This window comes from Lynx canadensis, chromosome C2 (genome assembly GCF_007474595.2).
Source record: "Lynx canadensis isolate LIC74 chromosome C2, mLynCan4.pri.v2, whole genome shotgun sequence".
Taxonomy (NCBI): domain Eukaryota; kingdom Metazoa; phylum Chordata; class Mammalia; order Carnivora; family Felidae; genus Lynx; species Lynx canadensis.
The window spans coordinates 104755608-104771036 of record NC_044311.2 but is presented as its reverse complement, the minus strand read 5'-3'; the positions used below and the strand labels follow the sequence as shown (position 1 = coordinate 104771036).

At 39.2% G+C, this 15429-nt stretch overlaps 1 protein-coding gene across 1 annotated transcript; it reads left to right on the top strand.

Annotated features, from left to right (window-relative positions):
• The first annotated feature begins 3044 nt into the window (after window positions 1-3044).
• On the top strand, window positions 3045-4025 carry CCDC54 (coiled-coil domain containing 54). The gene is given in 1 exon segment (XM_030329258.1): window positions 3045-4025. A coding segment is annotated over 1 exon segment (981 nt).
• The last annotated feature ends 11404 nt before the right edge of the window (window positions 4026-15429 follow it).

The window sequence follows — 15429 nt, the reverse complement described above, 5'->3', positions numbered from 1 at the left end:
GTCTCAAATATTTTCATTGGCCTTTTGAAAACTTCATAGGCACTAAGCAAGGAAGGTGTCTGTAGAGCTTGATGGATAGAATGGCCTTGGCCAAGGTAAATAGGACAGCTTTGAATCCTACCTTTTTGGGCTCCAAATACCATTTCTGTGACAGTCTGCTTCCAGGAGAACATTTTTCCTCAGCAAGAGTTTGGAAAGGTTTCTAGAAGTTTTAGTAAGGTTACTAAACAGGGATTCAAAGATAAGATGTAAAGCAATATCCCAGATACCACATGACGGCCAAAATTCTTAAATTACTTTTGCCTGAATTCAGAGTTTACAACAAAATCTAGGTCAAAGCTGGTCTTGCAATTAGGCATAGATAGGAGAAAGAGGGATTTATTAAGAGGGTTAGAACTGAGACTGATCCAAGAAGGAATATCCTCTTTAGTAGAGTGGGACTGTACCATAAGGAAAATGGTTGTCACGTCATTTTAATTCCAGAACATTATTCCTATGTGACCAAAGAATAAAATGAAGTTTTTACCTCAATATATAAAATAGGCAAAATATTTACTCTTTCAAAAGGTTTGGATTTCAAGAACCATTATTTAGAAAATATAAAGAGTAGTGTATAATGTTATTTTAAAATTCTAAGGAGTTCTCAAAGTGAGCCATACTTAGGACCGACCATGCAAAAATATTTCGAAAGTAATATTAAAACACTTTTGCCTTTTTCACTGTGTTGACATTTGCATTTTGCAAATCACATTGCAAAAGCAATGGTGTGTAAAACTGTCGATGCCTTAGCACAAACCAAAGCAGCAGTCCTAAACTGTGCCAGTAGTGACTGTATTTTTTACCTCCACTCAATCAAAGAATACAAGAAAAAGTCCGTGTAACTCTAGAATGTCCTTGATGAAGCAGTAAAAAAATTAATTTTATTAAATCTCAACCCTTCAGTATGTTTTTTTTAGTATCATGTGTGATGGTGTGATGTAATGGGAAGTACACATAAAGCACTTCTGCTGCTTACCAATGTATAATAGCTGTCTCCAGGGGTGCCTGGGTAGGGCAGGTGGTGAAGTATCTGACTCATGATCTTTGCTTAGATCATACTCTCACAGTTCGTGAGTTCAAGACCCACATCAGGCTCTTCGCTGATGGTGTGGTGCCTGCTTTGGATTCTGTTTCTCCTTTTCTCTTTCTCTCCCCCACTTGTGCTCTCTCTCTCTCTCTCTCTCTCTCTCTCAAAATCAAAAATAAACTTAAAAAAATAGTTGTCTCCAAGAAAAGTACTGATTTGAGTTACAAACTGAACTAGCTGTTTTTGTTTGTTTTTTTCATGGAACATCATTTTTACTTGAAAGAAAACCTGACAGCAAACTATAGTATTCACATTTGGTATTTGGCAAGCATTTTTGCAAAAAAAAAAAAAAAAAAAAGAAATGGCAGGGGAAGATGTAGGGAGCCTGTGACTTCAGGAAAAACAATCAATAAGTTTAATAAATTTCAAGCTTTTCAAGCTAGTATTAGACTTTTGGAAAGTCTTAACTGCCACTATGAGCTTGGCCTCTTCCCAATACTTAAAGACGTTGCTGGTGATATTGGTGATAATATTAATGAATATGATGTTTTGATATTATATAACAAAATTAGTTACCATTTGGAAGATCTGCATAATTCAGTAAGTCATTATTTTCCAAATAACAATGCATAACAATGTACACATACATTCACAATGGAAGACAGGCCAATGAATTTTAATGTAACAGTATTGCCATACACATGGCAACTAACTTCTAAACAACTATCATTTATCAAATTTTGGCAGAGTAGCAACGAATAAAGTCTTCAATTATTTGAAAAGGCTATTAAAATACTTTCTCTTTGGGGCACCTGGGTGGCTTAGTCGGTTAAGCATCCGACTTCAGCTCAGGTCATGATCTCATGGTCACTGAGTTCTAACCTCACATCGGGCTCTGTGCTGACAGCTAGGAGCATGGAGCCTGCTTCGGATTCTGTGTCTCCCTCTCTCTCTGCTCCTTTCCCGCTCGCTCTCGGTCTCTCAAAAATGAATAAATGTTAAAAAAAAATACTTTCTCTTTTCCACTTACATATCTCTGTGAGGACATATTTTCTTCATATCCTTCAACCAAAACAACATATCACAGCAGAAATATTGCAGAAGCAGATATGAGAATCTAGGTGTCTTCCATTAACCCAGGAATTTAAAACATTTGCAAATATGTAAACAATGACATCCACTTCTTTTCTTTTGGAAAATATAATTATTTTTCATTAAAATGTGTCATTTGTTTTAAGATTTAATGACTTTAACTGCTTTTTTATTTTAATAAGTTGACATCTTAAGTCTTCCTTAGTTTTAATTTCTAAGATGGAATATCATTTGACATAAGCTACATTAAAAAAGGCATTCCTTGGGGCGCCTGGGTGGCGCAGTCGGTTAAGCGTCCGACTTCAGCCAGGTCACGATCTCGCGGTCCGTGAGTTCGAGCCCCGCGTCGGGCTCTGGGCTGATGGCTCAGAGCCTGGAGCCTGTTTCCGATTCTGTGTCTCCCTCTCTCTCTGCCCCTCCCCCGTTCATGCTCTGTCTCTCTCTGTCCCAAAAATAAATAAACGTTGAAAAAAAAAATTTAAAAAAAAAAAAATAAAATAAAAAAGGCATTCCTCAATTCTTGCAAGTGAAAAGTGTCCTGTGACCAAAACTTTTGAGAATCACTGCCCTAGGGTTAAATGTATTCTAAGCCAGTAACCATTGTGACATCAGCACCAGGTCAATGATTACCAAATGAAAGATTCCATGCAGTTGACCATTACTTCACAGAGCTCTCCAGTTGGATAGCCCCATAAGAAGCTAACAACCTAAGAGTGCCTACTATTGTCCCTGATGTTCTCCATAGGGCTTTCTATGATGTTACGAGGAAACAAATAGTACAACAAATAGTTGGACATCCAACAAATAGTAAGAAAAAGGCCATTTCATTCTGATACTGCTTCTTTTGACTGTGGTTAGGTTTCCTACTCTGGTTTTATTATTAAAGATGTACAAACTTTAAACCAAAAGGGTAAAAGCTGCTGCTGGGCAGATGTGGACTTCAAATCTCTCCAAGATCCGACAAGCTCTTAAAAATGTTTACCATAAATGTAAGAACAACCCAGATTCAACTAGACATCCAACTATGACTTCCTATAATTTTGATCAAGATGACATGAGTACTGATGAAGAAATGAATCTTATAGTAATGCTCCAAGATATTAAAACTGCCCAAATTGAACTCCTCAGTCAAATGACTGACATTCTCAGTGTGGTATCCAAAATGCAGGAAAATACTGACTTTTATCAGAAGCAGATGGAAGCAGAAGAGATACTGGAAACCAGAATGAATGTTAATGAAGACAAACAATGTACAGTAACTAAAGATATCTTCTCTACGAAGAAACACATTGATGCTTTAAAGAAGAAGGTAACAGAACTGGAAAGCCAGAATTGTTGCTCCAGCATACATTGTTTAGAAGTTCTGGAAGGAGAACTTCTGGGTAAAGAGATCGTAGAACAACTTCACAAACTCATACAACCAGAAACTTTGAAGAACACATTGGCTTCTACACACGACAGAATCTCTTCAGTAGAACCAGAAAAAGTGCCCAGTTGTCCTGAGCCCACTGATCATTTTGAGAAGAAAACAATTTCCTCCAAAACTAAAACTCCGAAAAAAAGTAACGACCAAAATGCATTAAGAAGCCTTAGAAAACCAAAGTCAAATATTTATATTTATCCAGACTTTAGTACATGGATCAAGCTAACTTTTGTCCATGAAGGAAAGTGGAGATTTTTCCTCAAAGCTACCAAGTTACAGGAATTCATCCAGGGGCTTCTTTCTAAGCCAACCATCCCTCCTGAGGAACCACAACTCATAACCCAGAGATATTGTCTCTTCACTGGGCCTATTGCGAGTTTGACAGCATTCTGTCTGTTTTCAACTACGTTTATTGTCTTTTTGGTTTCTCAAAAGAGGAAGTAACTCGACTATAGAGTCATTTTCTGCTTTGTTTGGCACAAAATAAATGTAACTTGGTTGTTCCAAGCATTGACACATCTTTGCAGTGGTTGTGAACTCCTTGGCAGTTTGTTCACTGTAGGCTTACGGCCTATGAAGTTTTTATGTGTCTCAGGCAAGATATATCATCCCACTGGACAACTGTGATGCATTTTCTGTCAGTGTTCTTGTTTTCTCACAGGCAAGTCATGAGGACTCACCCAGTGCCTGTGTTATAGATCACTGGAAGGAAAGAATAAAGAAGTCAAGGGAATAAAGAGCACATTTGGTAGTCCCCACATCAGTTTTCTATGTCCTCTTGTCTTAGTGGCCTTTGTAGATAAGATCTGTAATACCAGAGACAGACTCGACTAACAAAATTTTAAACAGCATGCAATGGAAAAGATAGCCACTATCAAAGCTACTAAAGTTAGAATTATAAAAATAAAGGGCACTGAAAGAACAAGTTACTGCCAGGAAAATATTCATTGCAAAAATGGTATTTTTTTTTTCTTTCAACTTCAGCTTTATCTCCATCAAACAAAGAGGGATGCTACTGGGTATTTTTTACATTTTCATGAAGTGAGACAAATACCATGTCTTGTAGGTTTGATACAGAGGAAAAGGGAACCACTAAAGAGGCATGTGTGAACCAAGTAAAATCTCAACACTATGCTACACAAATTCTTATATGACAACGTCTTTTTTTTTTATGAGTCATATACTACATATCCAGGGTGGGCTTCATTTTTAGATACAATAGGTTATTGTGATCCTGATGTAATTTTTCTAAATATCATGCAGAATAGCTGCAAAAAAGTGTTTCCCTCACCACTTAACTCAGTAAATGAAATCTGCTGTCAATAGAGAGTCCTGTGCTGTTACACTACAAATATTCTTGGTAAGTGTGCTACTTTAAATTATTCTCAGCTAAGAACTTGAAAGGAGGGTTCTGGCAGTTAGTTAAGAACAACCCAGTTTCAAATGAGGAAAAAGAAGCTAAGGTTGGGTATAGAGGAAACTAAGGGAGAAGGAGGATAAGAAGACAGTACTGTCTGGTGCCCGCCTGGTAGTAATTATACATTATAACTTCTTTCACTTCCCAATGCATTTTATTTGATCTTTCTTTACTAATTTATGATAAGATGTATATACAAAATAACTTTTAAAATCTGTCAATGTGGGGCGCCTGGGTGGCTCAGTCGGTTAAGCATCCGACTTTGGCTCAGGTCATGATCTCATGGTTCTTGAGTTCAAGTCCCGCATCGGGCTCTGTGCTGACAGCTTCAAGCCGGCTTGGGACTCTTTCTCCCCCTCTTTCTGCCACTTCTCTGCTCATGCGTGCTCTCTCTCTCTCTCTTTCAAAATAAATAAACTTAAAAAAAAATAAAATATGTCAATGTGCGACAGGTGCAGCATGGATGATAGTCCTATACCTACTCAGAGTAAGACTGTATATGAAGTAGTTTGTTTTAAATGGGATAGCTGAGATAATATGGTAAAATATCACTCTGGCAAGGGCACTAGAAATCTGTATGTATTTCTTCACCATCAGAGATACAAGAACAACCAGAGTTCTAGTTCGGCACGTTGTGTGTGACCCTCACATCGTAGAGTACAAGGCAAGATAGGCTGTGACAAAGATAAATGACATAACAACTTGCTTCTGGGAGAGTAAAAAGTGACTCAGCTGGTGTTTGCCTGGGTCATCTGGGCTTCTGTATTAATGCATGCATTCACTCTCTTCCCTTACATGCTCCCTAGCACTTGCTTAATGGTTCTAGAGAGGCAAAGAATTAGGGAAACAACAGAGGGCTGGGAACTGGAAGAGCTTACCTCTGAACAAATTCTACACCTACAACCTCTGTTATTTCATCTCAGCTAGCCTTGTTTTGTCATGTGTTAAAAGAAAATAATATTAATTTAGTAAATAAGTCTTCAGTGTTTGCTAATGGCAAGGGATCATGAAGGATAAAAAAAAAAGGAGACATTCCCTGTACTATAGACACATCACATCAAATGGGACAAACAAAATGCACAACTAATGTACAATAGATGGTGATGGAAAAAAGCAAAAGTGCTCCTGGTATTACAGAGGAAAGAGGGTCGATGAGCCTTGTAGTAAGGAGCTTCAGTGAGGAGGAGGTGGTGAGGGCAGCATGCCAGGAAGAGTGCAGGAGTGGGGCCAGTAGGGAACATGGGAAATAAAAGCTACCAGGCATTTTATAAATGTAAAGCACTGATAGCCTATTTCAACCTCTTTATGGATCTCATTTTTCTCTTCAGGGATTCCTTACCATATTCATTTTAACCTTCTGGGTTTTGTTTTTTGTTTTTGTTTTTGTTTTTGTTTTTGTTTTGTTTTGTTTTGTTTTGTTTTGTTTTTACCTACAGAAGAATGTTAGAGGAGCAGAAAGTGAGAGGAATACTACATAATTTTCTCATGGTCTCAGACTTTCCCCGGAGATGATGACCATTTGACCTGTTGATTCACATAACTTCCCAGTAAGGACAGGGAGAATTCTACTTTTGGGTCAATTATTTATTATCATCACCTACACGAGATCTCACATGACTCATTAAAATTATAACTCAACTTGGAACTACATGTGAGCAAAGTTTTCCCCGTGCTTGCTTGCTTTCAAATTAACCTGCTTCTCAGCCAACTCACCTCCATCTCACTTGACTCAGAGGAAGTGATGTCTTTCTTGCCCACATTTCCTTTCCAGTGGTTTGCAGGGTCTCTATCATTAGCCCTCCTCATCCCTCCGTCTTAACCACCCCCTACCAGTCCTTTGTACTCAACTTACAAAAATATGTGCTGTGTTCCCTTGTGTTCCCTCCGGTCTGGCTGATCTCTTTGAAGAAAAGACCCAACCTCCCTGTCCTTAACTACTACCCTCCCATTCTCTCCACAGCTCATATGATCATGTCTTCCACAACAGTCCTCTCTCTTCTGGTCCTCTCCCCATCACTCTGGCAGATCCCTCTACCACTACTCATTTCCTTGAAAGTATGATGATTCACTTTAATGGTGTTCAAATCAAAGGATTCCTAATCCAGCCTCTCTGGAGACCTACTGAGCTTTCATTTCAAGTGACTTGTCTTCATCACTTGGGTGTCTATGACAGTCACAAACTCCTTACTCTTAAAATTAGCCTTAATAACACTTCTGATTCAAACTCGTGTCTCTGCCAGAATCGTAGCACACGTTATCCATATCCCCAAACTGGGAATTACTCTCATCTTTTCCTCCTTCGTTTGATGTATTAATCATCAAATATTTCCCTGTTTATCTTCCAACTCTTCATGGAATCCATCCTCTGTCTCTGTCCCCTGGTTCAGGCTTTAATTTTACCTCATTATAAATGAAAAGTGTTCCTGCTTGGTTACTCCAGCCTCCAGAATGTCCATAATCCAATTTTAAAAGTGTGATTTTTTTTTAATGTTTATTTTTGAAGGAGAGAGAAACAGAGTGTGGGGGGGGGGGGACAGAGAGAGAGGGAGACACAGAATCTGAAGCAGGCTCCGGGCTCCAAGCTGTCAGCACAGAGCCCAACGTGCGGCTCGAAGTCACAAACCATGAGATCATGACCTGAGCCAAAGTTGGACGATTAACCGACTGAGCAACCCAGGTGCCCCAAAAGGGTGATTTTTTTTTAACAGTTCTAGAACCTTTCCATTGCCCTTCATATCAAGATGAATAAAATCCAAAGTTCTTAGCAGAGCATACACATCCCTTTCCATCCTGCATTTTTACCTTAGGAAAGTACTATTCCATAGTGGTAGAGTGCAATGGCTTTAGTATCAGACTGACCTGATTCAAGAGCTGGCCTGCCATTTACGAGCTGTATGACTTTGGAATTAAGCTAAAGTTTATATTCCCCAAACCCTAGTGTTCTTATTCCCAAAATAAGAATAACAGTCATGCAGGGCGCCTGTGTGGCTCAGTCAGTTAAGCAACTGACTTCAACTCAGGTCATTATCTCATGGTTTGCAAGTTCGAGCCCCATGTCAGGCTCTGTGCTGACAGCTCAGAGCCTGGAACCTACTTCGGATTCTCCCTCTCTCTCTGTCCCTTCCCCGTGCCTGCTCTGTGTGTGTCTCTCTCTCAAAAATAAACATTAAAAAAATTAAAAAAAAAAACCAGAATAACAGTCGTGGATTGCTGCCAGGAATAATGCAGATTGTTATGTGAAGCTCTCATCAATCTAACTGACGTAGAGTAAGTGTGAAATTAATTGTATTATTATTACTTCTTCATCCCCATTTTCCCATGATAACTTTACATGCAAACCACTATCCAGCCACACTAAATGTCTTGCAGACCTTTTCATATCTTATATCTTTGTAGTTGTTGCTCCTGCTGCCTTGGATGCCCTTCTTTTATCTGGCTAATAAAAAATAATTTGTCACTTGAGTCTCAATTAAAATATTTTTTTTTCTAAGATACCTTCTCTGATCCTTACCCTGTACCTCAGACTCTTGAGGCAGAATTGGAGACTTCCTCAACAACCCCCACCCGTGTTGCTATTGGTTTTGTATCAACAGAGAGAGAGAGATAGGAAAACAGAGAATAGTATTTATTTTCACCACATTGTCATTTTGTGTTCACATGTCTGCCTCCCTCACAAAACTTGAACTGTTTATGATAGAGATAGAAACTTAGCTGTTCAGTGAAGAAGAAGAAGAAGAAGAAGAAGAAGAAGAAGAAGAAGAAGAAAAGAAACTTACCTGTTTACCTTGAACACCAAAATCAGTTTTACTGCTAAGTTCTCAGTAAATGTTTTTGAATGAAAAAAAAAAGAAGACAGAGAAGAAAACACCATTTTTCTCTACCAAAAGAGTGGGTATAAATATAACTAGATGAATGTTTATAATATATGCCAAACATGAAACCATTGTACATTCATCAAATATCTCAGATCATTGTTACTATTAAATTAGATACATTTAGGGGCGCCTGGGTGGCACAGTCGGTTAAGCGTCCGACTTCAGCCAGGTCACGATCTCGCGGTCCGGGAGTTCAAGCCCCGCGTCAGGCTCTGGGCTGATGGCTCAGAGCCTGGAGCCTGTTTCCGATTCTGTGTCTCCCTCTCTCTCTGCCCCTCCCCCGTTCATGCTCTGTCTCTCTCTGTCCCAAAAATAAATAAACGTTGAAAAAAAAATTTTTTTTAAAAATAAAAATAGGGGCGCCTGGGTGGCGCAGTCGGTTAAGCGTCCGACTTCAGCCAGGTCACGATCTCGCGGTCCGTGAGTTCGAGCCCCGCGTCAGGCTCTGGGCTGATGGCTCAGAGCCTGGAGCCTGTTTCCGATTCTGTGTCTCCCTCTCTCTCTGCCCCTCCCCCGTTCATGCTCTGTCTCTCTCTGTCCCAAAAATAAATAAAAACGTTGAAAAGAGAAAAAAAAAAAATTAAAAAAAAAAAAAATAAAAAAATAAAAATAAATTAGATACATTTAATAGGAAGGTAGCACTCAATAGTAAAAGCATAAGGACATTCAAAGCAGAATAGATCTTAGAACAGTTGTTTCCTGAACATTTATTATGTAATAGGCACTGCGCTAGAAGCAGGTGTACAATGGTAAACTTCATTAACTGTGATTTTGGCAAATTCCTTAAGACCTGTGTTCTTCAGTTTTCTCAAATCTAAATTGAGAACAATTTATCTCTTAAGGCTGTTGTGTTAATTAAATGAGAGCATGTGTATAACCTCCTCAGAACAGTGTTTGACTCAGTGGATACTTAACAAATGGTAGTCATTTCCTTCCTTTGCTAGACTGGAAGTTAACAGGGGCCACGGACCCTGCCTCAAGGAGCTCACATTCAATACTTTTGTTAGTCATAAAAGAGTTCGGACAAATAATGAACCAAGTGATGGGCTAAATACAAAGGCTGAAAACCAACCTTTGACTCCCTTATCCAAAGATAGTGTGATAAGAATAAGACAGGGTGTGAAGCTCTCCTCCTGTCTGGGCATTCAACCAATATTCCATCATCTGTAACAGCCGTTCGCCAACCTTTAATTGCACACTATAAAAATAAGCATCAGAGAAAAGTATATGAGGGGAAAGGGAGAGACTCAGTTTAAGATAAATAACTTAGTTCAGTTTAGAATACTTGCTTGCATGGACAGACACTAAGAGTATTCTGTTCATTCAAAAACAACATTCACCAACATTTACTGAAATCAGACTCAATGCCAGGAACTAGCTGAGCTAGACATAAAGAAATAGAGATGGAAAAGACACCAGTTCTATCCTGAAGAACATACTCTCCAGTGGTGTTCTCTCCAGCTGCCAATTATTTTGGCCTGTGGCTTAGATTTGGAGTAGAAAACATAATGGGCACAGAAAAAGGATGACCATCCCAGTCCATGGGCGGGTTTGTCAAATCGGATGGTCGTAACTTTTTCTGCACTTGGTTATGTTTTAGCTCTAAGGAATCGGCACAAGCTTCTAGGAACAGCTCTCAACGGGACTCTTCCAATTTTTTCTTTAGTTAAGGATCCCCCCCCATTTTTATTTTTTTTAACGTTTATTTATTTTTGAGAGAGAGACAGAGTGCAAGCTGGGGAGGGGCAGAGAGAGAGGGAGACACAGAATCTGAAGCAGGTTCCAGGCTCTGAGCTGTCAGTACAGAGCTTGATGCTGGGCGCAAAATCACGAACTGTGAGATCATGAACTGAGCTCAAGTAGGTCACTCAACTTACTGACCAACCCAGGCACCTCCCCTGCTCCTACTTTTAGATACTCCCCCTCTTCTCAACTCTTATTGAGGACAGGAAAAGAGATGCATGAAAATGCACCCAGGTGATAGCCTGATTCTGATGATATATTCTTTCCACCAGTCTCTTCAGAAAGGATGTTCCCACGAGACAGTGTCCTGATGGAAGGTGGCACACATTTTTTGGATATCCCAAAATCAAAATGTGGCAACCACTCTCAGTTATAGTGACCCTCAGTCAACTTACATTTGCCACCTATAAAGATAATAATTGTTTGATGTACAGTTTGTAATTGGATCACAGCCATCAGTGACATGGTTCTTTGTTGTTATAGCAATATTAACAAAATTATTCCTATGGCACTCTAATTAGAGGAGCACCATAGGTAACCCAGCTGGCATGTTCAATATGCCATCTAAGAGGTATAATCAGAAGACAAATCAGGGATGACTTAATGAAGTTTCTGGTCAGAGGCTGGTCTAAAGACAGTAAGTTATTGAAGGAGACAAAGAAGAACTGATGACTGGTGAGTTCAAGCAGGCTATTAGAGGACAACAAAGAGCGATAGAATTTGCTAGATTCAATCTTGTGGCAGCCGATAACAATCAAAGTTTCCTTCCTTCTCAGCAGTAAGATCCTAAAGTCATAAAAGGTTAGCTGTTGGAGCTCTAATGTATAGAATTGTTGAATCAAATTGTGGAATTGAAACTAATATAACATTGTATGTTAATTATACTTGAATTAAAAAAACATATTAGCTATGAAAAGAAACCTAAAGATTACCTAACTCAGTGATATTCAAGTGGGGGTAGCCCCAAGGGGCTTTTTAAAATCTCCTGGTAGAGGGGCATCTGGGTAGTTCAGTTAGCTGAGCATCCGACTCCTGATTTCGGCCCAGGTCATGATCCCAGGGTTGTGGGATCAGGCCCCACATTGGGCTCTGCACTGACAGTGTGGAGCCTGCTTGGGATTCTCTCTCTCCCTCTCTCTCTGCCCCTCGCCCACTCATGAGTGCTCTCTCAAAATAAATTAATAAAAATATATAAATTCTATCTCCCTCTCTGCCCCTCTCCCCCACTCACACCCTTTCTCTAAAATAAAATAATAATAATAATAACAATAATAATAATAATAATAATAATAATAAGTAAAATCTCCTGGTAGATTTTTGCCAATTATTCCCTCCCAGTATCACACATCCATGGTTTAGGGGACATAAACTTATCCCTAACCCATTTAAGAATCCTAACTATAAGGTGCAGCATAACGTAGGGACCAAGAACAAACATCTAGATATTAGGCAGGCCTGAATTAATGAGGGCTATGTCACGCACTAGGTGTGTGACTTTGCTAAGTTTCTTAAATTCTGCAAGCAAAATTTCCTTTCTCTAAATTGGGGATAATAATAGAATATACTGCAAAATTATGTGCAGAGGATAAAATGAGGAAAAGCACTTAGCTCAGCATCTGAGATATACTAAGCACTCAATAAATGTCCCATATAACTTGTGATGGTTAATTTTATGCCAGCGTGATTGGGCCAAGAGATGCCCAGATAACTGGTAAAACATTATTGCTGGGTGTGTCTGTGAGGATGTTTCCAGAATATATTAGCATTTGAATCAGAAGACTGAGTGAAGAGGCTCGCCCTCTCCAATTCAGTGGGCATCCAGTCTGCTGGGGCCTGAACAGAACAAAAAGGTGGAGGAAGAGTGAATTTACTCTCTTGAGCAAGGGCATCTAGCCAGACATTAGCATTCCTAGTTTTTGGGCCTTTGGATTTAGACCAGGACTTAGGCGCTGTTCTTAGGCCTTCAGACTCAGACTGGGACTCATGCCACTGGCTCCCTCGGTTCTCAAGGCTTTAGGTTTGGACTAAAACTACACCTCCAGCTTTCCTGGACCTCCAGCTTGAAGATAGCAGATCATGGAACTTCTCAGCCTCCATGATTGCATGAGTTAATTCCTCATAATCTCTTTCTATATATCTATATCTATCCTGTTGGTTCCATTTCTCTGCAGAACCCTGACTAATATGTAACTATGAATGGGTAGCTAGCCAGTAGTTGAGGAAGAAAAAGACTGTGGACCAGAAAGTTAGTTCAACTCACTGAGGACGAACCTGAAATCCAGAGGCATAAGTGAGTTCCTCAAAGTTACACAGCTTATTGCCAGTCTGGACCAGATACCAGGGCTCCAAACACTGAGCCTGGTACTCTTTAGGCCAATTGGATTATTATTGGATTCTGATAACTGAATGAATAGCAAGATGTAGCAGGAAATGCATTGGCCTAGTGGTCAAAGACCCCTTTAACTGAGTCTCTCACCATCTGTGTGGGATTCCTAATGTTTCTTAAAGTAGGGCAATGCATTGATCAAGGATAAGAAATCTGCCATTATGGCTATACAACCAAAATCCATGTTCTGCTATCTCTGAAACTTTGACCTTTCTCACCAAAGTTTGCCATGTTGGTCTTCTGTTATCTGAGCATTTCATCAGGGATCAGGTACAAATATTATATGGTAATATGTGCATATATATACACATATATACATACTTATGTGTGTATATATATATATATATATACATAGTCTCAAATTTATATCAAGTATACATATATATATCAAATATATATGTATAGATAAACCTTTGATTAATTTCTTTGCCTATTGTCAGTGATACTGTTCTGGTTCTTATAATTATAGCTAAAAAAATAGTTGTAACAATATTAAGCAAGTGCCTGTGCTCACAGAAACACTCACACACACAAACTCTTCTAGGAGAAGCCTTAGATGGTACTTCTAAATGCTAAAGTATTTTATTTTTTATTTTATTTTTTTTTTAATTTTTTTTTTCAACGTTTATTTATTTTTGGGACAGAGAGAGACAGAGCATGAACGGGGGAGGGGCAGAGAGAGAGGGAGACACAGAATCGGAAACAGGCTCCAGGCTCTGAGCCATCAGCCCAGAGCCCGACGCGGGGCTCGAACTCAGGGACCGCGAGATCGTGACCTGGCTGAAGTCGGACGCTTAACCGACTGCGCCACCCAGGCGCCCCAATGCTAAAGTATTTTAAAAAGATGAGGAGTTGTGGGACGCCTAGATGGCTCCATTGGTTTAATGTCCAATTCTTGGTTTCGGCTCAGGTCATATCTCACAGTTTTGCGAGTGCGAGTCCCACATGGGGCTCTGCACTGGCAGCATGGAGCCTCTCTCTCCCTCTCTCTCTGTCCCTCCCCCACTTGTGCTCTATCTCGCTCAAAATAAACAAATAAAAACTTAAAAAATTTTTGAAGACCTGTGAATACTGTTTAAGTAGCTTATATGTTAAAGTTTGTTATATGTTAGAGTTTAATAGGAAACCTGTATTAATACATTTAACATAAAACCTAGTGAATCACTCTTAGCTTGTCTTCCTTCTCACCATCTTCTTTAGAACCATGGGAGTGCTCTCTTTCCATATCTCTCCGTTTGTATTTTTGATAAAGTGTTACTTTTTCCACCCATGGGTTTCTCCCTCCTTTTTGCCTCTGTCTCTCTCCATCTATGTCTCTCCCTCTTTTTACATCCATCTCAGTCTTTCTCAGGGTGATGTGGCAGTCCATGTTGTCACACATAGATTCACTTGCCAACCAAGGTCATATGTACTTACTGGTCTTTCCTCTTTTCTCCTACTCTATTTCAGTCAATGAACCTTCCTGTTGACTTCTCCCTATTCCTCCCAAATCCCCATCTAGGCATCCCTGGCATATTAATCAGGGTTCCTCAGCAACAGAGTCAATGAAATTTATTTATTTATTCTAATATTTAATATTTATAGAATATAAATATATAGTATATAATATAAATTATATGTACAATTAAATATGTTTATATATTTATATTATATAGAGCACTTATATATGTATTACATGTATATATATTACATATATTATAAATATATAAATATTTTACATGTATTACATATAAATATAAATTATATATTGTATGTAAATATATAATTGTATATAGTATATGATATATAATAAAATATTAAGAGTATATAAATACATATAAAGAGATTTATCATATAGTATTGGCTCACATGATAACAGAAGCTGAGAAATCCCACAATCTGCTGTCTACAAACTAGAGACCCAAGGAATTCAATGATGTACTGTGAAAGCCTGAGAGCCAGAGAGCCAATGGCACAGACAGCAGTAAAACCATGAAGGCTGAGAACCAGGAACACCAAGGGCAGGAGAAGATTGATGTCCCAGCTCACTTCAGTCAGGAAGAGAGTGAATTCAAGTTTCCTCCACCTTTGTATTAATCTGGGCCCTCATTACCTTAGATGATGCTCATTCACATGGAGAAGGCCATCTGCTTTACTTAGTTCAATTCAAATGTTTATATCTTTGGGACATACCCTCCCAGACACACCCAGGAAGAATTTAACCATCTGAGCATTCTGTGGCTCAGTCAAGCTGACAATAAAGCTAATGACCACACCTGATTTCCTGCTCCAATGTCCCCTCAACGTCTGCTGCTGCATCCATTCTCCAGACTTCCCTCCTCAGGTCCCGATCATGCCAGCAACCTTCTTTCACCTGTCCTTTTTGTGTGGCTGCTTAAATGTCCATATCTGATCCTGGACTGTAGCTCCACTCTGATTAATTCTGTA